The 27,168-nt window shown below is 43.1% G+C and overlaps 1 protein-coding gene across 1 annotated transcript in view; it reads left to right on the top strand.

Moving 5' to 3' along the window:
• Positions 1–2,142: 2,142 nt before the first annotated feature.
• The window catches only part of LOC308163786 (tudor domain-containing protein 5-like), a gene marked incomplete at both ends in the record, with an annotated part of 36,924 nt that continues 11,898 nt past the window's right edge, over positions 2,143–27,168 (top strand). The window contains 15 exons of the mRNA XM_080537974.1: positions 2,143–2,371; positions 2,797–3,309; positions 4,678–4,868; positions 5,253–5,336; positions 5,506–5,562; positions 5,898–6,060; positions 6,567–6,760; positions 8,528–8,745; positions 10,702–10,911; positions 11,288–11,354; positions 11,506–11,706; positions 17,306–17,434; positions 17,758–17,862; positions 18,139–18,215; positions 18,364–18,516. Of these exons, the coding sequence (XP_080394100.1) occupies positions 2,143–2,371; positions 2,797–3,309; positions 4,678–4,868; positions 5,253–5,336; positions 5,506–5,562; positions 5,898–6,060; positions 6,567–6,760; positions 8,528–8,745; positions 10,702–10,911; positions 11,288–11,354; positions 11,506–11,706; positions 17,306–17,434; positions 17,758–17,862; positions 18,139–18,215; positions 18,364–18,516 (2,591 nt within the window). The remainder of the gene's footprint in view (positions 2,372–2,796; positions 3,310–4,677; positions 4,869–5,252; positions 5,337–5,505; positions 5,563–5,897; positions 6,061–6,566; positions 6,761–8,527; positions 8,746–10,701; positions 10,912–11,287; positions 11,355–11,505; positions 11,707–17,305; positions 17,435–17,757; positions 17,863–18,138; positions 18,216–18,363; positions 18,517–27,168) is intronic.

The raw sequence follows: 27,168 nt of genomic DNA, 5'->3' as shown, positions 1-27,168 counted from the left end.
GCACCAAATCATTCTGTTTTGAATGTGTTCTTCACTGTTTTGAACACAGTATGTTAACATTGGAAAAATGTGTTGCAAATACATAGTGTTTTGCAGGTGGGGGAGTTTGAATGAGAGAAGTGTTATGGGTTTTGGAGAACGTGGTCATTGAATGCATTCTGTATGAAAGCAATGCACAAATCACAGAGTAAGAGTCGCAGTTTGGTCCACATGGACTTCTGCTTTGCTGACTGTATGAAGAGTTGTGACTCTGTGACTTCAGTATTGAACACTGCGACTTAGCGACCGTAAAAAACTGTATTGTAAATGTCTTGGGAGTCACAGTGCCCGTCATGGGAATGTGCAGACTCAGACGTTTGTTGCTGATGTAAGTTCTTCTCTGTTTTCAGACCAGGAAAGACACACATCCTCTCCCACACACACTTAAATTACTAGTTATTGACCTCCATGTCCCTCTAAAGAAAGTAATTGATTATCATTATGGCCCCAAACTCAGTAAAAGTAATTTATTTTTACATTACAATTGATTGGGGAATCAAATCCAGTTAGAATCATTATACAAATTATATTATTATTATTATTCCTACTACTACGTAGTATTGTTATTGGTGGTTTACTTCTTCTTATTCTTTTCCTGGCTTTGGTCAAATAGCTCAAAAAGTCCCTGACCAAAAATGCTATGACTTTGCATGCCACAACTATGCCACATATTGCAGGGGATTTTGGCAATTTGGGGGGGGGGGCGCTACCCACACGTTTATCTGTGTTGCTCATTCCACGAATGCATGATCCTTACAAGACATAACGTTTCCAAACTTTTTTTTGAGGAGTATATATCTGGTCATGACTGAAATCAACGTGATAATGACGTCAGTCTGCTGCGTGGCACCACGTGATGTCTGATTAACACCTGCACGTGCGCTGCTGATTAACGGTGGACTGAACCATGCAATGAATAAATAGAGGGGGGTAAATAATAAGGCTTAATTTTGTCAAACATAAGAGAAACAAAACTCCAGTTTGTTTCTTTTGTGACTTTTTTTAATACATAGAATTAATAATAATATTATTATAAATATAATATATTTTAAAATATGATTCTCTTCGGCCCCTGTCAGTGATGGGCCCTTAGAATCGTCCTAATTTACCCACCCACCCTAGCGGCGCCCCTGCCTGCACGTGATGCCTGATTGACACCTGCACGCGCGTTGCTGATTGAAGACTCCATTTCCAGACTTCATTCTTCTGTATCTAACCTCTCTTTCTAAGGTAAATAATAATAATATTAACGATGATCTAATTTGTCTGAACGTAGACGATTCTAAATGAATAACCTGTATATTAATAGACAGCTTAGTAAGTATTCTACAAGCTGTAACTGTCGTACAATGTTGATAAAACAGATGCGTTATAGTAGCTAATTAGCTCGCTAGCTGAAGTCAATTGAAATGCTAGGCTAGGCTACTAGCTCAAGTGTGATAACAGCGACTTAGAAACCTAAATACATCTTTAGTCTTTAGTTGATGTTATTTACTCCTCTCTCGTGAATAATAATAGACTTCGCTAACTGCATTGTAGCCATAGAAGACACTATTATTCGCCAGCAACATTAATAGATAACTTTCTTTTCCAACTTGAACTTGCTCCTTAAAATAAAAACTGGGCGTGAGTAGTTACTAGCTAGCAGCCTAAGAAACGTGGCTTTCATTTTGTCACTAACATTTTTGAAATGTCTATGGTCTTACTAGGTTTGTACTTATCTCGTGAGTTTAGAATGATAAGGTTCTATCTCCGTTTAGAATGATATGGTTCTATCTCCGTTTAGAATGATGAGGTTCTATCTCCGTTTAGAATGATATGGTTCTATCTCCGTTTAGAATGATGAGGTTCTATCTCCGTTTAGAATGATAAGGTTCTATCTCCGTTTAGAATGAGAAGGTTCTATCTCCGTTTAGAATGAGAAGGTTCTATCTCCGTTTAGAATGAGAAGGTTCTATCTCCGCTTAGGGTCGTTCAGAGATATTGAGCGTCAACGTTTTTACATTCCATTATGTTTTGTGAGATGGAACCTTTGTATTTTATTAATTACTAACTCAAAAATGTCAACATTATAAAAATAACACCACACAGGCATTAATAATGATGACCCAAGACCAGCTACTGTGGGGCCTGAAGAAGGATGTTCGCTCCGTGCTCAACTCGTCCAAGTTAGGCCTGTCCCCGGATGACCTGATACGGGACTACCTCTGCATCGTGGGCCATCCGCTGCCTCTGAGGTCCCTCGGCTTCCACAGCGTGATGGACATGATCAAGGAGATGCCTGACGTGGTGAAGATGGACTTTTTGGAAGACGGCAGCTTGGTGTTGAAAGGTAAGCCCAGTCTAGTAGTGGTGCGGCTGTGGCGCAGGAGGTAGAGTCGCCGTCTAATGATCACAAGGTTGGCAGATCGGCGGTTTGAGCCCCGGTTGGCCACATGTCGAAGTGTCCTTGGGCAAGACACTGAACCCCAAAATTGCTCCCAGTGAGCGGGCCGGCGCCTTGCATGGCAGCTTGCCGCCATTGGTGTGTGAATGTGTGTGTGAATGTGTGAATGAGAGGCTGTTGTAAAGCGTTTTGGAGCAGCAAAAAAGTTGCTATAAGTGCAGTCCATTTACCATTACCATTTTAGTACTATGACCTGCACAGAGTAAAGTTACACACGTATGCACGAAAATACTACTTTATTCCAACCCAACTCTTTGCCTCGCTTTTTCTTCCCCTCCCTCCCTCCCTCCCATCCCTTGGTCCCTCTGCAGCGGTTATGGACGAAAGCACCCGACGCATAGGGGAGATGGTGGCCCGGCAGCGTGTCCCTAAGACCAACAAACCACACAGGGGCGGTATGGGCTTCTTCTCCCCGCACTACAGGAAACAACTGTTCCCCGCCAGCCCCCTCCCCCGGCGGGGCCACGCCCCCCCGGCCCTGCCCGCTCAGCTGCGCTCACAGCTGCGGCAGCTGCTCGCCCCGGGGCCCATGGGTCTGTCGGAGCTGCAGGACGGCTTCGCCCGCCGCTTCGGCCACCCGCTGCGCGTCTTCAACCTCGGCTTCTACTCCGTCGCGGAGATGCTGGCAGCCGCGGCGGACCTGGTGGCGATCAAGCAGAGCCGGACGGGCTCCCTGCTGACCCTGAAGGTGGCGCCACCTGCGATGGGGCTGACGGCGTCGCAGGGTGGGGCGCTGATGGCATCGCGTGGGGGGACGGCGGTGAGGACGGGGCAGATAAAGCCACCTCGACCACAGCTGACCCCCTTGACAGCGGTAGACACAGGTGGGTTGGTACTACAGTGTAGACAGATCGTGACGTTAGAATTATGAGGTTCTATCTCCATTTTTGGTCAAAATTGAGTTTTTTACATAATCTGATCCATTAGGTGTTTATTAATGCCTGTGTGGTGTTATTTTTTAAATGTTGACATTTTTGAGTTAGTAATTCATAAAATACAAAAGTTCCATCTCACAAAACATAATGGAATGTAAAAACTTTGACGCTCATTATTATCTCTGAACTACCCTAAACGGAGATAGAACTGTATAATTCTAAACTCACGTTTTCTTTTTAACATTTACTTTTTCTTTACATGTATGCGTTTGAGGCACCTGATGTGAAGGCTTTTTTCTGAGCAGGACTACATTTAGCACTTGTGTCCATGGGCATGCTATCATTCAGTATCCCTGTTTTATACCTTTAACTATACATGGCTATAAGTTGGACTCGCCTGGGAACACCACCACTAGTGTGCCCTTCAGTACGTTACTTAGCCCTAACTTTCTCCAGGGAGACTGTCCCTGTAAACTCTAATTAAGTGGTAAATGGTAACTGCTAAATGGTTCAGGCGGCATAGAGCAAATTACCCCTCGGACAGGAGGTTATGCCAGAGAGCTTTTTTGGATCCACACCCTAGAACGTTTACAACGCCTAGGCTTGAATGAGTATTTCTACATGTGTTGTGCTATGAATACATTACTTTAGACACTATGTTCTATGCTATATGATGGCTACTGCCTGATGTCTGCATGTTTGTAGCATTTCTCTATTGTTTTTTGTTCTGTTAAGTATATATTGTAAATATTTCATGTACTTTTAGGTGTTTCCTGTCTCATGAACACATGTTTTTTGTAGTCCACTAAATCTAGGACTACAATTCCCATGATGCCTAGCCACTAGGTGAAATATTTGACACAGATGTTGTGCATTGGCTAATTAAGTGATGTTGTTTGAAGCCTTTATACCACTGCATTCAATTGAATGAATGAATGAATGGTCTTTATTGTCATTGATATAGTACAGGTACCATACAACGACATTTGGGAAATTGTCTGCTTTATGCTTTATGCCGAAATTTGGGAAATTGTCTGCTTTATGCCTGAAGAAGGTTTATGACTGAAAGTTTGTGCAATAAACTACGGTTTATTTGCACAGATTTGAGTGCGGACGGATGCTGTTTTTTTTGCACTTTATTGATACTCTTCAATTCCAGCACCTCAGCTAAGTCTGATCACGGATGAGCGGTGGTATTTTCATTATTATACAATTTAACTGCTAAATGGTTAAAATGTAAATGGGTGTAACTGTAAAATGTAAACAGTAGTGATCTGGTATTGGTTGTGACTAATGTAACATTTTGTCTGTCTTCAGCTCCTGTGGAAAAACCCTCTGGTACTCCAGTACAGAATCACATGGCCTCTGGTCCTGAGGACCCCGTCCCTGACAGCTCAGGGGGACACCAGGACCATGGGGGACATGGAATTCACCAGGACATGGAATTGACACAACCTGAGCCACAGCTCATCCAACAGGGGCAGCTATTTGAAAAATGTGTCATAAAAGTGAGTCTGTTTCTCTTTTTACCTCATAGTAAATGTTCTGTATGTGAAACTGTAACATTCAGGGGTGCAAACTTGTCACCTTTCTGCTAAATTAGCGGTTTTTACCACAAAATAGTAAATCCATGTGAATCGACCATGTTGATAATTTTCTTCATTTTCAGGCAAAAAATAAATGTTGTCACCTTTTTAGGCCATCACCAGTTTGCACCCCTGAACATTACTTTAAATGCTTGTAGAGTTCACTCCTACTAGAAGTCATGTTTTTTTGTGAAGAACATTTAATGAGATATGATTATTGGTCTCGTTGCACTTCACATTTATATGAATGGGAACTCACCCAATCACCACTAGTGAATGTGTTGTGTTTGATTGGCCACGATGCAGCTGGAGGAGAAGCTCAGGCAGCGTATCCTGGAGAACGGCCATGCGGGCACCGTCAGTGAGGAGCTGAAGGCCAACCTTCGCCAGGTCAGTTTACATCTTCCCAAAGCGACTTACAATCAATACATTCGTTTAAGTAAATGAGTCAGGAGCCAGACTATTGAGTTGCTCCTTTATGGGTGGATACCGAAATCATTGAAAACTCCTAATGTTCTAGTCACACATGATGGTGACAGTGAAGATTCCTTCTTTCTAGGTTGTTGCTCAGAACAGTGAAGGGATATCAATACATGATCTTCATGCCGAATACAAGGTAATTATACTAGTTTCCTTTGTTACACATATTCCACTCTACTTTACGGAGCGGCTGTGGCACAGGAGGTAGAGTCGCCGCCTAATGATCACAAAGTTGGCAGATCGGCGGTTCGATCCCCGGCTGGCCACATTTCGAAGTGTCCTTGGGCAAGACACTGAACCCCAAAATTGCTCCCAGTGAGCGGGCGCCTTGCATGGTAGCTTGCCGCTATTGGGGTGTGAATGGGTGTGAATGTGTGAATGAGAGGCCGTTGTAAAGCGCTTTGGAGCAGCAAAAAAGGTGCTATATAAGTGCAGTCCATTTACCATTTACCATTTCCCCCTGGTCAACAGAGGATGTTTGGGGAGGAGCTCCCGGTGGCCCAGAGTGGCTTCCTGAGCGTGACGGAGATGGTTGGTGCGCTGAGCGACACGCTGTATCTGCGGCCTGTGGCAGGGGAAGAGGGCCCCCACTGGATGATCACCGACACCAAACACACCGGCCACTCGCAACCAGGTCAGCTCGATGGTTTCAATTTGTATTGTTACTTTGGATAAAAGCGTCTGCTAAATGGTTAAAATGTAAAAAATGCATCCTATCTGTTCTATTCAGCTAATACCATTGCGTTCCCACATTATTGAGAGTTCACAGCCATTTGTCCCATTGGGGGAAGGGTCATTTGAAGAGGAGGGGCAGAACTGAGTACTGTATCTTATAGCTCATGGCATTCTATAAACGCAGCACCCTGATAATAATAATAACTTTAATTTATATAGCGCCTTTCAGAAACCCCAAGGACACTTTACAATTCAAGGGAATGATCAGACAGACAAAAACAGGACAAAACAAAACTGAAACAGTGACTAGGGGCCAAAGGCCTTGGAGAACAGAGAGTCCAGGGTGGGGGCATTGCGGATCACTATGGGGAGGGAGTTCCAGAGGGTAGGTGCAGCCACGCTGAAGGCTCTGTCCCCAAAGGTCCGTAGGTTTGTTGATGTGATGTTTTTGGCCAGGGGCTGTAGAGCCCGACACCCCCGGCGATGCTGAGCAGGGTGACCGGCTGAACCCCTCCAGCCAGGGCTATTACTTCAGCTCTGGGGAGTCGCCCTGGGAGGGGCGCAGAGAGGAGGAGGACGGGGAGGACGGAGAGGCCGCCGCCGACAACGACTTGATGTCAGAGACAGACCTCCGCATCACCACCACCACCTTCCAACAGGTGAGAGAAGAGACCCGTCTGACTCGGGTCTGAGAAGACAGGTCGTGACGTTAGAATTATAAGGTTTTATAACCAAAATTGAGTTTTTTACATAATCTGATCCATTGGGTGTTTATTAATGCCTGTGTTGACATGAAATGTTGACATTTTTTAGTTCGTAATTAATAGGGGTGTAACGGATCACCTAACTCACGGATCGGATCGTGTCACGGTTTTTGAGTCACGGATCGGATCATTTTTCGGATCAACACAAAACATAAAAATAAAAATAAAAAGCTTTTTCCTCGAATTCTGTAAAAACACCACTTTTACTGTGTAAAACCCAACAACATTCAAGATGTCAAAACTGATATATATATATATATATATATATATATATATATATATGTGTGTGTGTGTATATATATACATATACATAACATATTCTACACTCAAACATTAGGCTACATATTAAACAGAAACACACATTCAACTTAAATGATGCAGTAGGAGAGAGGGAGGAGGCACCTGGTTGCAGCAGTGAATCACTGGGCTCTTTAAAGCAGACAAATAAACATGTTTTATGCCACTTTTAACTAAATAATAAAGTGAAACCTTACTTTAAACATGGTATGAAAAAATTGGCTACATTATCAGAAGTTGTCAAGCTGACTTTTTCGTGCCTCCCATCAACACACCAGGGTGATGTCACGGCAAATGTGTGGCCATGCTCGTACGACTTTCTCGTTGCACACTTTTTTAGCGACCACACTTCCAATAACACTGTCCCTCATTGTTATAATTGATAGCAAAGCCAAAGTGCTCCCATACATGGGATTTAAATGACGAGGGAGGCATTTCGAGTTCTTCTCTGTCGCCAACATTAGCAGGACTCGCCATGAACACTTGGGCTGCGTTCGTAAATTTGCTCTGAGAGCGCCGGAGAGCACACTGGGTCCGACGTCATAAAGGGACCAAGTAATTTGATTGGACAAGAGGCGTTCCATGAATGCTGATCAGATTCCAGAGCGAATTTACGAACGCAGCCTTGTTGTTCTAGATTTTTTTTTGCATTATCAACCTATCATTGCGCTTTAGAGTAAAACAAAGCACGCAACTGTCGCGTCTATCTTTTCATGGCAACTCTACATTGTGATTTACAAGGGATATTAACTAATATTAAGTAATATTATTACTTGGTTACATTTTGCAATTGATCCGCGGTACACATGCGTGCCGAACCGTGGGGGGCGATCAGTACGGATCTCGGATTATCCGTGATCCGTTACACCCCTAGTAATTAATAAAATACAAAGGTTCCATCTCACAAAACATAATGGAATGTAAAAACTTTGACGCTCAATATCTCGGAACCACCCTAAACGGAGATAGAACCTTATCGTTCTAAACTCACGATCTGACTCTGGTCTAAGAAGAGTAACTGGTCCTACTTGCCCTTTTGTTCAAGGTCAGTCCGTAGCTTCTGTTTCCCCTGGGGGCAGCTGGACCAAATACATACTAGACAATTGAGGCTGAAACCGAAACGCATTTCACAAGAATAGATGTTGTTTGATTTCTGTACATCTTTGATCACCTCCTGTACATCTTCTTTGGTGATTGTAAATGTTCAAGGACAACCCATTCAATCCACAAAGTGTCTTTGTGGTGACAATAAAAATGTGTGTGTGTGTACGTGTGCGTGTGTGTGTGTGTGTGTGTCTACACGCACATTCATGTGTGTGTGTGTGTTCGTGGACACTCATGGCTGTGTGTTTCTCCCTCCTCTAGATGGTGGCCAAGTTCCCTCCCCTGCAGGTACGGTGTATGGCAGGTATGGTTCCTCTGGACGCCCTGCGGGGCCAGGGTCTGAGGGCGCCCACGCCCAGGGACCCTAGGGAGGTGATAGCCGTGCTGGTGGAGCACGTGGAGTCACCCAGTAACTTCTACATCCGCTTCCACGAGACCCGGGAGGCCCGCGCCCTGGAGAGCATGATGGTGGAGATGAGGTGAGGAGACTGTGCCGCTTAGACCGGGGAGGAAACATGACTGAATCAGAATTAGAAGACTTTATTGCCATGACATGTGAACATGTTAGGAATTTGGTTTGGGACAGTGGAGCGCAGTTTACAACAGGACAGGTGCAAGACAGGACAAGACAGTGCAAACCAACATCATTCAGGGGTGCAAACTTGTCACCTTTCTGCTAAATTAGCCATTTTTATCTCAAAATAGGTCATCCATGTGAATTGTGTAGATCTGCAAAAAAATGTTTTGGGTGTGGTGGGGGGGGTCTAAGTCTCATCCATGTCACATGATGCACAAGCTAGCTAATCTCCCTGTCTGCTAAACTCTGCTGCAGTTGAAATAACGTTTTGCTTCAGGGAGCTAGGTACAGTTCCAGACAGCATAGAGAACACAGTCACAGTAAACTGTTTTCGAAGTAATTCTGCAGGTGTTGAGGTCAGGGCTGCCGCTACTTACACATGCATCATTGTTAGACCACCATTAGTGCTAGCGGTATCTATTTAACACCATTAGTGCTAGCGCTATTCAAAGGTTAGCCACCAAAAAAATGTTTCACCTTTTTGGGCCATCACCAGTTTGCACCCCTGATCATAGTGCAAGGGGGGGGGGGGGGACACCAGCAGCAGCATTTAGGAGCCGGATGGCCGTGGGGAAAAAGCTGTGTGCGTGTCGGGCCTTCACAGTCTTTAGTGACCTCCTGCCTGAGGGGAGCGGGGCGAAGAGGCTGTGGCCTGGGTGTGCGGGGTCAGCCATGATCTCCCTGGCCCTCCCCAAAGCCCTACTTTTTGACTCTACTTTAATTTCCCATTGGGAATGGGAAATGAATATAGTCAATGGTTGCCTTCATTGTAGTCATGCTGCAGATTATCAGATCTCACAATACCTTGAGTCTTAACATCTCAGGCAACCACATGTACAGTAGCAGCAAGCACAATGCTGATCTGTGCAGCCCCTAGGTGACCTGGAACGTAACCATATGTGTGGTGGCCTGGGAAAACCCTTCACATGGTGGCATTTTGACATTTTCATTTTTTTATATTTCCATAAATTAGAAGTTCTCAGCTATTCATAACTGGTTGAATGACTGAGATAGCCCTTTATTTTAAAAAGTTATGAGCATTTTAATGTATCATGTCAAAAAAAGTGAAAGGTGAGAAATGCTGCCCCCATGCTGCCCCCGACCCCTTTCTCCTCCGGGTCGGGGGAGGAGCCTATGCAGATCGGCCGGTCTCGTTTGTCTGCTTGTGATGCGGTGTTAGTCTGCTCGCCTCGTCGGTATGCGAGGGACAGATCCATTTGTGTGTCTTCTAGTTAAGATTGTATTACTTTATGCTTATTGTGAGCATCAGTAAACTGGCAATAACACAGGTGGAAGTATCGTCTCTCCTTTCGCTCATGTGTGCGTGCGTTGCTTAACTGAGAATGAGACACGTTCAACGTGACGTTGTTTCGCTAGCAAACTACCCACCACAAAAACATAAAAATAAGTACTTTCTCTTTTGTTTTCTTAAAATGTTTATTCACCATAATAGTTCAAAGTACTAGAATACCACATAATATCAAAATCGCCGAAATAGGACATTTCCATCTATTTTTGCTCTTTGCCACAAACGAACGCCAGCGACATCCGACGGGTTTTCCCAGGCCACCACATGATCAGGTCAGATTCCTGTATCTGGAGTGGTAACATAGAACCATGAATAGAATAAAAAAGAAAGAAAAAATGATTCTAGCATTGCGACAGCCAATGGCTCCTGGTCCTAGCATAGATTATGTTTTCTTACCATGACTGATGGATATATGATTCACTTACTTAGACAAATCTATTTGTTGTCAGTTCGCTTTGGTTAAAGACGTCTGCTGCTAAATGCCCAAAATGTAATGTAACGAGTTGCAAGATGATGTCAGAGTTTGTGGGAAACGCCTCTTCCTCCTAGGAGTTGCTACACCTATCTCGAGGTGTCGGAGTGGTACTCCCTTCCCTCACGTTTCGTGCGTCAGGGCCAAGTGTGCTGCGTGGCTCCCAGAGACGAGTGGTTCTACCGGGTCGTCATCCACCGCGTCCTCAGCCAGACCCAGGTGGAGGTGTACTACGTGGACTTCGGGGACCTCACCACTGTGGACAGGACCAGCCTCAAGTTCCTCAAGTAGGCTTCTTCTGGTCCAGTTCAGACAGAGCAATGAAAGTCAATGGGCAGGTTTCACTAGACCAGTGTTAATATTGGCAGACTTTTTAGTCACTTTTAGTCATTGGTGTTTAGATGAAGTCACCTCCATGTGTCTTAGTTCCAGTCCAGTTCCAGTTGATAAAAACATTCCAGTGCAGTCTCAGTCAATGTTTTCGTCGCTGACTACGGCTAGACTAAAATGTTTTGGGGTTTTTGTGGGAGACCGCTTCTTGCCACATATTGTAGTGTAAAATCAATGTCCTGTAAATGTGACAGTCATTTTAACGACAAGTGTTAGGCCTCCTTGTCTGTTTTGCTGTTGTCCCCCTACATCTCTCTGCTTTCTCACCCCAAGGTCTTGTTACTCTGAGCTCCCGGCCCAAGCGGTCCCCTCATCACTCAGTGGAATCAAGCCTATGGGTGTAAGGCTCCACACACATCTCATATCACTGTTATTGACCACCAATCTCCCCAAGCTTTTAACATTGTATTGCTCCCATAGAGTCCCATTGACTTCCAGATAGCACTCTTATCTCCCATTCCATATTAAAAGCCTGTGTTTTGGTGTTCCAGGGCAGTTGGAGTTTGAACGCTACCAGCTCCTTCCGGAAGCTGTGCTGTGAGCGCCTCCTGTGGGCAGCTCTGCACAGCTACCACGCAGACTTCCTGCAGGTCTTCCTGTGTGAGACAGACACGGAGGAGGACGTGTACATTCACAGTGTCCTGCAGAGCCAGGGCCACGGGCTCTCCTGTCCCTCTGCAGTCAACTCAGAGGTCAGTAATGTACACACACACAAAATTGCTCCCAGTGAGCGGGCCAGTGCCTTGCATGGCAGCTTGCCGCCATTGGTGTGTGAATGTGTGTGTGAATGAGAGGCCGTTGTAAAGTGCTTTGGAGCAGCAAAAAAGGCGCTATATAAGTGCAGTCCATTTACCATTTACACACACACACACACACACACATACACTTGCTTATACATGTACTGTATATATCCCATTCAACAACAATGATCCATTGCATCCATCCATTAATGTGACACCTCCCAATGAAAAGTGCTACCTGTAGGCGAAATCATTTTTCTTTTTTTTACATGTGCTTAAACTACAGATTGTAAGCTTTCAAATGATGCATCATACATTGAAATTGGAAACAAATTGAAGACGACATGAGTATTTGAAAGTTGCTACACCTCAAATCACTAAGCAGAGAAAATCCCTTTCAAAGATTGTGTTCTTTCTCACACCTTCACACAGCCAGGTAATGGGCGGTAACAATGTCTGGTTAACCCCACCCCCAACCACTCCCCCTCTAGCTGTCAGCTGTCACTATCTGTCAGTGGTAAGTCACTGGGTCAGATAGCTAACATTATTACCTAGCAAGGTATTACCTAAGCTAATTAGCCAGCTTATCATTATGGAGGCTTTATGGTTGTAACTATTATTCTTTTAATGAAACAAAAAAGTCTTGAATCAGAATCAGAATTTATTTTACAGTACACAATAATACAAATATTTGGCTGTGGTTCTTTAACATTTGCTTTGCAGCAACATAATCACATAATCACAACAATACCATCACAATAATCACAAGTAAATAAGTAAAGTAAGTAATAAAGTGTAACAAAGTGTATAAAGTGTCACATGCAAGTAATAAAGTGTAAACAGTAACATGCTGTGCAAAGTTCAACAAGATGAAAATGAAAGTGTTCAGGTATTTTTATTTTTATTTTTTTACCTTTATTTATACAGGTAAGAAACACATTGAGCTAAAACTAAACTAAAACTACACAGTCTAAAACAAAAACTAGTCTAAAACAGTCTAAGATAATCTAAAACTAAGCTAAAACTACAAAAACCTAAAACTAGGCAGTTAAAGATCTAGGGACAGGACTACAAACGGACAGTCTTGTTCCGAGGTGCCTTTTTCTGAGGTGCCTTGTTCTGAGGTGCCTTGTTCTGAGGTGCCTTGTTCTGAGGTGCCTTGTTCTGAGGTGCCTTGTTCTGAGGTGCCTTGTTCTGAGGTGCCTTGTTCTGAGGTGCCTTGTTCTGAGGTGCCTTGTTCTGAGGTGCCTTGTTCTGAGGCGCTGTGGAGTCTGGTGGGCACGGGCATGTGGTGTCTTTTGCCTCATCAGAACAGAATTCTCTGATCTTGTCAAAGAGATACTTCTGTCTGTCCACGTCAAGTCCGGGTGGGGCTTGCACAGGAAGATCACCTCTGGGGGGCTTGACATCAATGTGTTTCAGTAGCTGAAACTCGACTGGTTGTGCGTCGTTGTATTCCCTGGCCATAACCACGCCAGGTTTCTGAGCATCAAAGCTGCAACAGACAGAAGACAATACATTAAATTAAATATAATATCAATTAAATATAATATAATAATAAATTAAATAATATTACCGCCATACCATGTTCATAAAATGAAATAGGTAATACATGACAATGAATTACCTGAAGTGTTGGTAACTCTTAATCTGTGGGAGCTTTCGGAAGTAGCCACCAAGATGCTTTTGCCAGTCGTAGCATTGAACAAGCACGGTGCCATTCTCCAGGCCTACAAGCTGGGGGATGTTGACCTGTTTCACCGGAGAGCTGTCCGTCACGACTTTAGCAATGTCAGCCAAAGTGTCCACTCTGGTCTTCCTGAAGCACTGCTTGACAAGGCCAAAGCACCAGTCGGGGCCAAACTTGGTGTGGCCTGCAATCAGGAAGTGGAGGGCCAGTGTCTTGTGAAGGCCATGCATGGTCCGCCACGCACAGTACCACAGCATGAAGTTGTTCTTGTTTTGGCCACTGCAGTTGTCACAGTTCAGGTCCACGTATGTTTCTCCAACTCCATACTTCTCGAAGAAATTATGCAGGTAATTGATGACTGCGTTGCTGCCCTTACTCGATGACATCCCTTCATCGATGAGGTAGTTCACCTGCTTAGGCATCCCTTCGCAGGAGACACCAAAGATGCCGCACTTGCGTGGAGTCAGAAAGTACATGGGCCCTGGTTGATGAGGGTCAGAGGGGTAGTGGACCTAAGAAAGAGAGACAAAAGAGGAAGAGAAGAAAAAGATTAGATGCAGTGAAAACCAACATCACAGAGAATTGTGTTTGTGTAAACCAAATACAATCAACAGTCATAAGATGAACTAATTCTCACCTGTTGTGCAAAGTCAAAACTGTAGTGCATCGTGATTTCTCGGCTTGCTGGTGTGGAGGGGCCAAGAGAGAGCTGCGATTCCTTGCAGACCTCCGCACAGTCAGTATTCATGCGCTGGTACAGAGAACGCTCCTTTGCAACACGGTCTAGGTGCTGCTCCTGCTTCTTCAGCTTGGCTGATTTCACCACATCCGGCAGATTGGCACTTCGGTACACTTGGTTGTTGTTCCGCTGGCACTCCCAGCACAGATCTGTCCGGGGTTTGGTGCTTGTTATGTGAGGGACCAAGGTCTTCCACAGCCTTCGGAAGCTGTTCAAACTAACAACACGTTGCTCTGCAAAGAAAGAAATTATGTTATGAGTATGACAGCTGTACATATTTACCCACACAACATACAGTAGTAGCCTTTAGGGCTGCAACTAACGATTATTTTGGTAGTCGACTAATCTGTCGATTATTTTTTCGATTAGTCGCGATTAGTCGTGTGGCTTTTCGCTGCGCGTAAATGGCGACGCAGAAGCATAAATCCGGCTTAACTAGCTATCTAACCTAACGTTACGCCAAGCTACAGCTGCTCACAGAGCTAGTTGACTGGCTAGCTAGCATTGCTGGCTAGACTACAGACAGCTCACGTTAGTAGGCTACGCTTGGCGCTGTTTATCTTACAGACAGCTCGCTGGTGGACTCAACATAATTGAAATAGCATTCACTTATCAAGCATCATTCATGATCATCCACCATGACTACCTGGTATTTTAATAGCGACCACCCCTCACTTCATTTCATCTCGCGTTCTCCTGGCTTCAACATGGAAAACCCCTGCTACGTAACGTTACATACAAGCGCCTCTGTCTGTCACATGCGTGCCACAGGGCAAATTAATTAATAGCACAAACGCTCATAGCATGTACAGCCCTGTCCATGAGACGTTGTTTTCCAACATGTAACAGTAAAGCTAACATAAACATTACGACCCTAACAATATAACGTTAGCCAGTTGGCTAACAACGTTAGCTAAAACTTACCCAGCTGATTCTTGCATGGCTCCCGTAAAAAAAAAAAAAAAAAAAAAAAACTTTTTTTTAAATATATTTTTTTATGCGATTAGTCGACAACAACATTTCACGCCGACGAATTTTCGTAATCGATTAGTCGTGACTAGTCGACTAACCGTTGCAGCCCTAGTAGCCTTACACACACTAAACATGCATGTGTGTATGTCCAGACTAGTGCCCCTCCCTATGGATGCTAGACAGCAGAAGATATAAATCACAGTGTCTGTGTGTGTGTGTGTGTGTCTCTGCATGTGTGTATATTCTCTATCCCCTCTCTCTATCCCTATCTCTCTCCCTCTCTATCCCTCTCTCTCCCTCTCTCTCTCTCTCTCTCTCTCTCTCTCTCTCTCTCTCTCCCTCCCATTTCGACTAGATTTGGACACTGCAGGGAGATTGAGACAGGAGGACTCTGTGGGGCTTTGTTGCGTGGGACGGGGACACAGAGCTGTGTGTCTGTGAGTCTGTGTGTCTGTGTGTGTGTTACTGTCTACATCCCTGTGTGTGTCTGTGTGTGTGTGTTACTGTCTACATCCCTGTGTGTGTCTGTGTGTGTGTGTGTGTGTGTGTTACTGTCTACATCCCTGTGTGTCTCTGTGTGTCTGTGTGTCTGTCTACACCTTGGTATTACAGTATTACAGCTACAGTCTGGTAAGCAAGACTTCCCTGATCTCCTCTTTTAGAGCTGAAAGGTTCTTTAAAGAAAGATAATAGATCACATTACAATTCTACTGAACACGAGTTTAACACAATGTTTACAAACCACGTTTTTGCAGAGCATCACTGTAGAGACGGTAGACTGTGGCTTTGCAGACATTAGATGGGAGTAGCTTTGCACTGTAGTTTCGGTGCCCAGGATGACGGCCCGGTAGAACAATGGCGTGATCTTCTGCGTAGTTTCGGATGAACTTTTTGACCCTATTGCAGTCCTTTTTCTGGAGAAAGTTTTTGTTTGTTCGTGGACACTTCTTCCTCACGCGTGGTACTAGCCCATTTTCCTTGTAGGATTGGCAAATGGAATTGAGGAGCGTGTTGCTGATCCTAAACAGAAAAAAATCAAACAGTTAGTTAGCTAGATGTATCAACACAGCAGAACAGCATACGTACAGAAAGCTAATGCGGCTAGCCCAACCCAATCGGGAACAATAGAACGATGCTAGCTAACGGAATGCTAGCTAGCGAATGCTAACACGGCTAACAAACAAACAGTTTTAAAGCACAAACTCACCCGAGTACAAAGCGGAATGTGTTGCGGCATACGGTGATCCCTTGAAATCCGTATGTGGTCCTAGTAAATTTCCTTTTCCTAGGGACCCTCTTTAATCCTTCAGTCATTCCAGAAAGACTCATTGTGTTCAACAGCGTTCCAATTACAAGCATGTCTCGGTTTTCTTTTGATAACGACAAAAAATCTAACTGAGTATCACGAATGAATTCTGGAGACAATCTTGTACTGCAAGATATTTTGGGTTGAGATGTATCTTTCCGTCTCCGCTGGCAATTGCAATCAAATCGTCTTATGAAGTCCAATTCTGTCTCTAGCTGATTATTCTCAGCGTCGTCGTCAGACCATTCGTTGTTGGGATCATCAGTTTCTGGATCAGTGTCCTCGTTTTCGCTGTCTTCCGACTCTGAAGCTGAGCAATGTCCATGCATGAAATCGTTGATGTACGAAGACATAAATTCTCCATTGTCGATCTTCAAACCGGCAGCAGAAATGTTGTTGATCGCGTCAGCAAGCTTTTGGGCGTCCATGTTAGAAAAATTGGAAACACAGAAACGAAAACACTCTTTTTATCCCACCCACTCGATCAGCTATTGGCTACCTCAGTCGAGCTCAACAGCCAATCATACCAAAATGGAAGCGAAATGGGATTTTAGCCCGCCCCCGCCCCTGTTTAGCCCGCCCCCGCCCCTGTTCGCAAAAAACAACAAGAAACTAAGTTATTGTGTTATAGATTACACTTATTTAATGAACGTAAAACTGTTCGGAAAAATAACGAGTGGGTACTTCACATCTTCGAGTTGAATGTTAGCTAAAAAAACGAAAATCTGAGTTTTATGTAAGAAATACTCAGAAGACGAATTTGACGTCTTTCTCATTTCCGAGAGGTGTCCGAAAACACCAGGAGCCGTCACATTTGTTGTGTCAAACGTATTTCTTCTTTCAGCTGTGTGACCAGTTCAACCCTGTGACCCTGTATCTGGGCGAGGGTGTGTTTGTTGAAGGGATGGAAGTAGACATGGACGTATTGGGCCAAACCCCAGAGCCCTGCACCCAAACCCCTGCCACACCCCAGGTGAGGAGCTCCCCTTTCCCAATTCTAACAGTACACACACACACACACACATCACACTCTCATTGTAGCAGACTAATGATCGTGGAGTGAAGATATTATCAAAGCGCACGCGCCTGTCGATCACCCATCCGCTTTGATAATATCTTCACTCACGATCATGTAGTCTAGTCTGGCGCCTGCGCCGTCTGTTGTTCTTCCTGCACACAGGTAAAAATATCCAGGATCCAGCAGCGTCGTCGGGCTCGCGCAAACAAACCCGGCGAATGTTTTACTTGCTCCGGACAAGTAAAAAAGCGTTACTGTCGAACCCTGATGTGTTTTAGGCTGCAGACCCTGCTGTTGGGAGCAATGAAAAAGAAGTGAAGCAGCTGCCTGACCTCCCAGAGCTGGAGTTCATCGGGGTGACACAGGCCAACTTCAAGGCCCAGGTATGACCTCTGACCCTGTATCACACCCTCGGATTGAACAAGAGTTAGATTGTGTACAATAGATAAAGCATGTCTATTATAAGTAAGTCAACCATCCATGCCATATCATCGCCATGTCCTTGGTCCAATTCCGGCCATAGACAGCTGCAAGTCATCCCCCCCCTCTCTCTCACCCATACTTCCTGTCAATCTCTACTGTCTCTATCCTAATAAAGCAGAAATGCCCTAAAAACATATTATTTTTTTATTTTTTTACTTGTGTGTTTGTTGTGTCAGGCTGAGGAGATGGTTGTCTGTCCACACACTGACAGCACTCAGACAGCCTTTGATGCCTTGGCCACCGTGATGGATCTGTGAGTTATTACTTTTATTACTTTTATGCAGCATGTCTGTTTGTTTATGATGATGTCAAGATTATTATTATTATGGTACTTCCACATTTGTTGACATGTATGGTTTCAAGACTGTGTGTGTGAGCGTGTATTTCTGTGTGTGTGTCAGTGGGGTTGAGGTCCATGCCCAGAGTTCAGAGGTCGGTGCCCAGAGTTCAGAGGTCAGGGCCCTGAAAGCGGAGGAGGCCCTCCAGGCAGCGCTGGAGAAGATCCAGAACCTGGAGAGGCGGCTAGCTGAGACGGCCCAGTCTGGAGCCCAGAGGTTGGCTACCTCAACCACAGACCAACACCTTAACATACCGCTGTCATAGACCAACACCTTAACACACTGCTGTCACAGACCAACACCTTAACACACTACTGTCATAGACCAACACCTTAACACACTACTGTCATAGACCAACACCTTAACACACTACTGTCATAGACCAACACCTTAACACACTACTGTCATAGACCAACACCTTAACACACTACTGTCACAGACCAACACCATAACACACTACTGTCATAGACCAACACCATAACACACTACTGTCACAGACCAACACCATAACACACTACTGTCACAGACCAACACCTTAACACACTACTGTCATAGACCAACACCTTAACACACTACTGTCATAGACCAACACCTTAACACACTACTGTCATAGACCAACACCTTAACACACTACTGTCACAGACCAACACCCTAACACACTACTGTCACAGACCAACACCTTAACACACTACTGTCAGACCAACACCTTAACACACTACTGTCATAGACCAACACCTTAACACACTACTGTCATAGACCAACACCTTAACACACTACTGTCACAGACCAACACCTTAACACACTACTGTCACAGACCAACACCTTAACACACTACTGTCACAGACCAACACCATAACACACTACTGTCATAGACCAACACCTTAACACACTACTGTCATAGACCAACACCTTAACACACTACTGTCACAGACCAACACCTTAACACACTACTGTCACAGACCAACACCTTAACACACTACTGTCACAGACCAACACCTTAACACACTACTGTCATAGACCAACACCTTAACACACTACTGTCATAGACCAACACCTTAACACACTACTGTCATAGACCAACACCTTAACACACTACTGTCATAGACAAATCAATAACACACGTCAATTATTATGTACATACTAACACACATACATCACCTTCATAACACATAACAGTGATATTGCAGGTAGAAAAACACAATACATCTTTCTGTGAAGATAATTTCCCCCCACCAGAGCAGGCTGTTTTGTATAGGCCTGAATCCTAATTTCAAATATACGCTTAATTCAACTCTTTGTGCCAACCTCCCATTGGCATAAACATCTCAACTTAATGGCCTTGAAGCCTATGACTGATCTACTGTAACTCACAGTAACAAGGCCTAGGAGAGAAGACATCTAGAGTACTCTACTCTGTGGTTTTACTCCACTCTCCTTCTCCTCTTATAATACAGGGTTCGACAGTAACACTTTTTTACTTGCCCGGAGCAAGTAACAAATTCGCCGGGTTTGTTTGCGTGAGCCCGACGAAGCTGCTAGATCCCGGATATGTTTACCTGTGTGCAGGAAGAACAACAGACGGCGCAGGCGCGAGACTAGACTAGATGATCGTGGAGTGAAGATATTATCAAAGCGTACGCGCCTGTCGATCACCCGTACGCTTTGATAATATCTTCACTCAGGATCATCTAGTCTGGTCTGGCGCCTGCGCCGTCTGTTGTTCTTCCTGCACACAGGTAAAAATATCCAGGATCTAGCAGCGTCGTCTGGGCTCGCGCAAACAAACCCGGCGAATGTTTTACAAGTAAAAAAGCGTTACTGTCGAACCCTGTAATGCAATCAGTGACTGTTTGAATTTGGTACACTCATACGCGTATATTTGTATTACAGTGAGCAAGAAATCTGTCGTGGCAGGCCCAAAGAAGGTAGCCACACCTGAGCCCAAAGTAGTGAGTCAGAAGCCTGAGTCGAGTCCCAAACCCTCCAAGCCCAAGAAACTACAATATTTGAAAGTATTGTATTGTGTATTAAAAATGTATGTTCTAAGGTTCTATCTCTGTTTAGAATTCTAAGGTTCTATCTCCGTTTAGAATTATAAGGTTCTATCTCCGTTTAAAATTATAAAGTTCTATCTCCGTTTAGAATGATAAGGTTCTATCTCCGTTTAGGGTAGTTCAGAGATATTGAGCGTCAAAGTTTTTACATTCCATTATTACATTCAATTGTCACCGTCTTTGAGCCTCGGAAAAGCCCTATATCAATTTAATGAATTATTATTATTATTATTATGTTTTGTGAGATGGAACCTTTGTATTTGATTAATTACTAACTCAAAAATGTAAACATTTTAAAAACAACACCACACAGGCATTAATAAACACCTAATGGATCAGATTATGTAAAAAACAAAATTGACAAAAATGGAGATAGAACCTTATAATTCTAACGTCACGAAATGCAGTGGTCTTTGACAAGGTCTCAAGAATGTGGTGACACCTGGTGTTCTGGTCACAGGCATGTCGGCATGTGTTCTAATCCGGCCCATGCCCTGTTGACATGCCCTCTCTCCATTCTTCTCCTTACTTTCCTGTCTGTCTTCACAGTATCTGTCTAATAAAATGAAAACTATGAGTGGGACTGCCCCACTCAGAATCTTATTTTTTGTATGTGTTAATTGTAAAGTAACAATTATGTGTTAATTGTTACTAATAAAAGTTCTAATAAAAGTTCACCGTATTATTAAAGCCTCATTTGCCTCAATTAAATTACTTGGAGTCAGATTATTGATATCAAGTTATGCTTTGCTATAAACAACATACAGCCACATTGCTAAACCATTCCATTGTAACCGCTAAGCTTTTACACCCTACATCCCGTTAACACGAAGGGACACCCCATAGTCTCTCTTTACATCATAGGAGAATCTTTATCTTCCTCTCTTCTGGTTTCTCCTGCTGTGGTAGAGGTTGTATTGGCTGGGGGGGTCAGAGGTGAGAGGTCGGGGGGCAGGCTGAGGAGGTCTGAGGGGAGGGTGAGGACCACCGCTGGGCGCTCGGTGCGGAGGAGCTGGAGGAGACGGAGCTGGACGGCAGCAGGAGACCCAGAGAGAGAGTCCAGAGAGGCCCGGAGAGCCTCGCAGGCGGCCCGTTCTCCCTCAGCTGCTATCACCTGAGAAGGAGGTGGTTTTACTTTACTTACTTACATACATATATATGTTACGGTACATGTGGGAAAACTAGGGTTAGGGTTAGGTGCTACGTCGACTTGGTACATGCTGGCATGTCTAACCCTAACCCTATTTTTCCCACATGTACCATAACACACACACACACAAAGCAGAGACACACAACCACACACTAAGGGCCATATTCACAAAACGCTTGGACTGATAAAACGCTTGGACTTATAAAGACTAAAACATGACATTGTTCTCCATGACTCATTGTGCTTTGGCTTGGTCTTTGTTGTTATTGTATTAGTACCACTGTAAACATAACAGGTGCAAATACTACTGTATACCCCTACTGTCAGCCAGGCATCATCCTTCCATTTAGAATTGATTGATAAATCAATCAAAATATGACGTTTTGTTTCAAAATGCAATGTACTTTCCTACAGTATATACTTATCCTGTACCTCCCTATGATTGCTGTTATGAAATAAAAAACAAAAAAATGACATACATTTGAAAAGACATTAGCTATGTTATGTGCTTACATTCTTGAAGATGTAATCCATAATCCTTAATTATAATCTTGTAATGATAAATATCACATGACCAAAGCATTTGTAAAGCGCTTTGGAATGAGACTCTTCATGTTTGTCTCAATGAGACTCTTCATGTATGTCTCAATGAAACTCTTCATGTGTGTCTCAATGAAACTCTTCATGTATGTCTCAATGAAACTCTTCATGTATGTCTCAATGAAACTCTTCATGTGTGTCTCAATGAAACTCTTCATGTGTGTCTCAATTAAACTCTTCATGTGTGTCTCAATGAAACTCTTCATGTGTGTCTCAATGAAACTCTTCATGTTTGTCTCAATGAAACTCTTCTGCTGCAAAGAATACCTCTGTGTCATTGGCTGCTATAGGCATAAAAGGAGAGAAACTCATGGTGTGGCCCCCATCTTCCCCTGACCTCAACCCTATTGAGAACCTTTGGAGCATCCTCAAGCAAAATATATATGAGGGTGGGAGGCAGTTCACATCAAAACAGCAGCTCTGGGAGGCTATTCTGGCATCCTGCAAAGAAATTCAAGCAGAAACTGTCCAAAAACTCACAAGTTCAATGGATGCAAGAATTGTGAAGGTGATATCAAAGAAGGGGTCCTATGTTAACATGTAACTTGACCTGTTAAGATGTTTTTGTTTGAAATAGCTTTTGATTTCAGTAAATATGACCTCCTAATATGACCTCCTAACCCTAAATTCATCAAATTACCATTTGTAGTTCTTTACAACCTATAAAATGTTTTGAAACTCTGTTGTGCATAATCATTTGGAACAGTGGATTTTGAGTTTTTTATTTTTTTTTAAAAATACTGTTATCATTGGGAGGTTTGTTCAATAAAATTTGAATTATACTCTAACGGTTGATGACTTGAAAATTATACTGATTGTCATTTGCATCGACTATTTAGGAAAATCTGAGAAAAATATCATTTGCATAATAATTTGGAACGGGCTGTATATATGGGTATAGTACACTTACACACAGGACAAAGTGGCCTGGAACCCACAGTGGAAGGATAAGGGCATCCTTCTGATCAGCATGTTCCTGTTCAAAACCATGTACTGCATTTATCATTTTTATCCAACACTTAACTGGGGTGTGCATGATTATGAATTACATGATAATTTGATGAAGTCCTTTCTCATACATGTAGTGTTTTTTTGGCTTAGTGTTAGGAAACCATTTAATTTACCTTGATGAAATCAAGTAAAAAAAAAAAAAGAAGGTATTTAGGACCAACACAGCTAATGTGCTGATGTCCCATGAAGGGCATGCCAATTGTAATGCTGGATACAATGTTGTCTACATAGCTGTTTATCTTATTCAAATACCGGCTCAATCATTTGACTTACTGGGAAACGGATGGACAGATTGATGGCAGCTGCTGGATTGAAAAATCAGGTGTAGTGCTGAGGCACAAATGTGTACATTTCAAGCCTGCAAACTGCGACACTTTAAATGAATGTGCAATAACACTATGTGCAATATGACAACCCTAGGGTACATAAGGTTGCAGAGAAATAGGAAATGTTAGAATAGGTATAGCATAGCATAGAGTACAGCACAGTGTTTTATCTGTACAGTATAGTATAGTGGATAGTGTACATAGCCTTTATTTATGTAACACAGATGGATGGAGTAGTGGATGGTTGGTGGATGGCCACCATGTCCCAATAAGGCTGCGACGTCAGCAAGGAGGTGGCGGAGTCATGTTTTGGGCCGGAATCATGGGGAGAGAGCTGGTAGGCCCTTTTAAGGTCCCTGAAGGTGTGAAAATGACCTCGGCAAAGTATGTAGAGTTTCTGACTGACCACTTTCTTCCGTGGTACAAAAAGTAGAACCGTGCCTTCCGTAGCAAAATCATCTTCATGCATGACAATGCAGGATGTCATGCTGCAAAGAATACCTCTGTGTCATTGGCTGCTATAGGCATAAAAGGAGAGAAACTCATGGTGTGGCCCCCATCTTCCCCTGACCTCAACCCTATTGAGAACCTTTGGAGCATCCTCAAGCAAAATATATATGAGGGTGGGAGGCAGTTCACATCAAAACAGCAGCTCTGGGAGGCTATTCTGGCATCCTGCAAAGAAATTCAAGCAGAAACTGTCCAAAAACTCACAAGTTCAATGGATGCAAGAATTGTGAAGGTGATATCAAAGAAGGGGTCCTATGTTAACATGTAACTTGACCTGTTAAGATGTTTTTGTTTGAAATAGCTTTTGATTTCAGTAAATATGACCTCCTAATATAACCTCCTAACCCTAAATTCATCAAATTACCATTTGTAGTTCTTTACAACCTATAAAATGTTTTGAAACTCTGTTGTGCATAATAATTTGGAACAGTGGATTTTGAGTTTTTTATTTTAAAAAAAAATACTGTTATCATTGGGAGGTTTGTTCAATAAAATTTGAATTATACTCTAACGGTTGATGACTTGAAAATTATACTGATTGTCATTTGCATCGACTATTTAGGAAAATCTGAGAAAAATATCATTTGCATAATAATTTGGAACGGGCTGTATATATGGGTATAGTACACTTACACACAGGACAAAGTGGCCTGGAACCCACAGTGGAAGGATAAGGGCATCCTTCTGATCAGCATGTTCCTGTTCAAAACCATGTACTGCATTTATCATTTTTATCCAACACTTAACTGGGGTGTGCATGATTATGAATTACATGATAATTTGATGAAGTCCTTTCTCATACATGTAGTGTTTTTTTGGCTTAGTGTTAGGAAACCATTTAATTTACCTTGATGAAATCAAGTTTAAAAAAAAAAGAAGGTATTTAGGACCAACACAGCTAATGTGCTGATGTCCCATGAAGGGCATGCCAATTGTAATGCTGGATACAATGTTGTCTACATAGCTGTTTATCTTATTCAAATACCGGCTCAATCATTTGACTTACTGGGAAACGGATGGACGGATTGATGGCAGCTGCTGGATTGAAAAATCAGGTGTAGTGCTGAGGCACAAATGTGTACATTTCAAGCCTGCAAACTGCGACACTTTAAATGAATGTGCAATAACACTATGTGCAATATGACAACCCTAGGGTACATAAGGTTGCAGAGAAATAGGAAATGTTAGAATAGGTATAGCATAGCATAGAGTACAGCACAGTGTTTTATCTGTACAGTATAGTATAGTGGATAGTGTACATAGCCTTTATTTATGTAACACAGATGGATGGAGTAGTGGATGGTTGGTGGATGGCCACCATGTCCCAACAAGGCTGCGACGTCAGCAAGGAGGTGGCGGAGTCATGTTTTGGGCCGGAATCATGGGGAGAGAGCTGGTAGGCCCTTTTAAGGTCCCTGAAGGTGTGAAAATGACCTCGGCAAAGTATGTAGAGTTTCTGACTGACCACTTTCTTCCGTGGTACAAAAAGTAGAACCGTGCCTTCCGTAGCAAAATCATCTTCATGCATGACAATGCAGGATGTCATGCTGCAAAGAATACCTCTGTGTCATTGGCTGCTATAGGCATAAAAGGAGAGAAACTCATGGTGTGGCCCCCATCTTCCCCTGACCTCAACCCTATTGAGAACCTTTGGAGCATCCTCAAGCAAAATATATATGAGGGTGGGAGGCAGTTCACATCAAAACAGCAGCTCTGGGAGGCTATTCTGGCATCCTGCAAAGAAATTCAAGCAGAAACTGTCCAAAAACTCACAAGTTCAATGGATGCAAGAATTGTGAAGGTGATATCAAAGAAGGGGTACTATGTTAACATGTAACTTGACCTGTTAAGATGTTTTTGTTTGAAATAGCTTTTGATTTCAGTAAATATGACCTCCTAATATGACCTCCTAACCCTAAATTCATCAAATTACCATTTGTAGTTCTTTACAACCTATAAAATGTTTTGAAACTCTGTTGTGCATAATCATTTGGAACAGTGGATTTTGAGTTTTTTATTTAAAAAAAAATACTGTTATCATTGGGAGGTTTGTTCAATAAAATTTGAATTATACTCTAACGGTTGATGACTTGAAAATTATACTGATTGTCATTTGCATCGACTATTTAGGAAAATCTGAGAAAAATATCATTTGCATAATAATTTGGAACGGGCTGTATATATGGGTATAGTACACTTACACACAGGACAAAGTGGCCTGGAACCCACAGTGGAAGGATAAGGGCATCCTTCTGATCAGCATGTTCCTGTTCAAAACCATGTACTGCATTTATCATTTTTATCCAACACTTAACTGGGGTGTGCATGATTATGAATTACATGATAATTTGATGAAGTCCTTTCTCATACATGTAGTGTTTTTTTGGCTTAGTGTTAGGAAACCATTTAATTTACCTTGATGAAATCAAGTTTAAAAAAAAAAGAAGGTATTTAGGACCAACACAGCTAATGTGCTGATGTCCCATGAAGGGCATGCCAATTGTAATGCTGGATACAATGTTGTCTACATAGCTGTTTATCTTATTCAAATACCGGCTCAATCATTTGACTTACTGGGAAACGGATGGACGGATTGATGGCAGCTGCTGGATTGAAAAATCAGGTGTAGTGCTGAGGCACAAATGTGTACATTTCAAGCCTGCAAACTGCGACACTTTAAATGAATGTGCAATAACACTATGTGCAATATGACAACCCTAGGGTACATAAGGTTGCAGAGAAATAGGAAATGTTAGAATAGGTATAGCATAGCATAGAGTACAGCACAGTGTTTTATCTGTACAGTATAGTATAGTGGATAGTGTACATAGCCTTTATTTATGTAACACAGATGGATGGAGTAGTGGATGGTTGGTGGATGGCCACCATGTCCCAACAAGGCTGCGACGTCAGCAAGGAGGTGGCGGAGTCATGTTTTGGGCCGGAATCATGGGGAGAGAGCTGGTAGGCCCTTTTAAGGTCCCTGAAGGTGTGAAAATGACCTCGGCAAAGTATGTAGAGTTTCTGACTGACCACTTTCTTCCGTGGTACAAAAAGTAGAACCGTGCCTTCCGTAGCAAAATCATCTTCATGCATGACAATGCAGGATGTCATGCTGCAAAGAATACCTCTGTGTCATTGGCTGCTATAGGCATAAAAGGAGAGAAACTCATGGTGTGGCCCCCATCTTCCCCTGACCTCAACCCTATTGAGAACC

The sequence above is a fragment of the Nansenia antarctica genome (genome assembly GCF_963989245.1).
Source record: "Nansenia antarctica genome assembly, chromosome: 8".
In the NCBI taxonomy this organism is placed as follows: domain Eukaryota; kingdom Metazoa; phylum Chordata; class Actinopteri; order Argentiniformes; family Microstomatidae; genus Nansenia; species Nansenia antarctica.
Note: the sequence above shows the minus strand (reverse complement) of the source record. Positions and strands in the feature narration are given on the sequence as shown.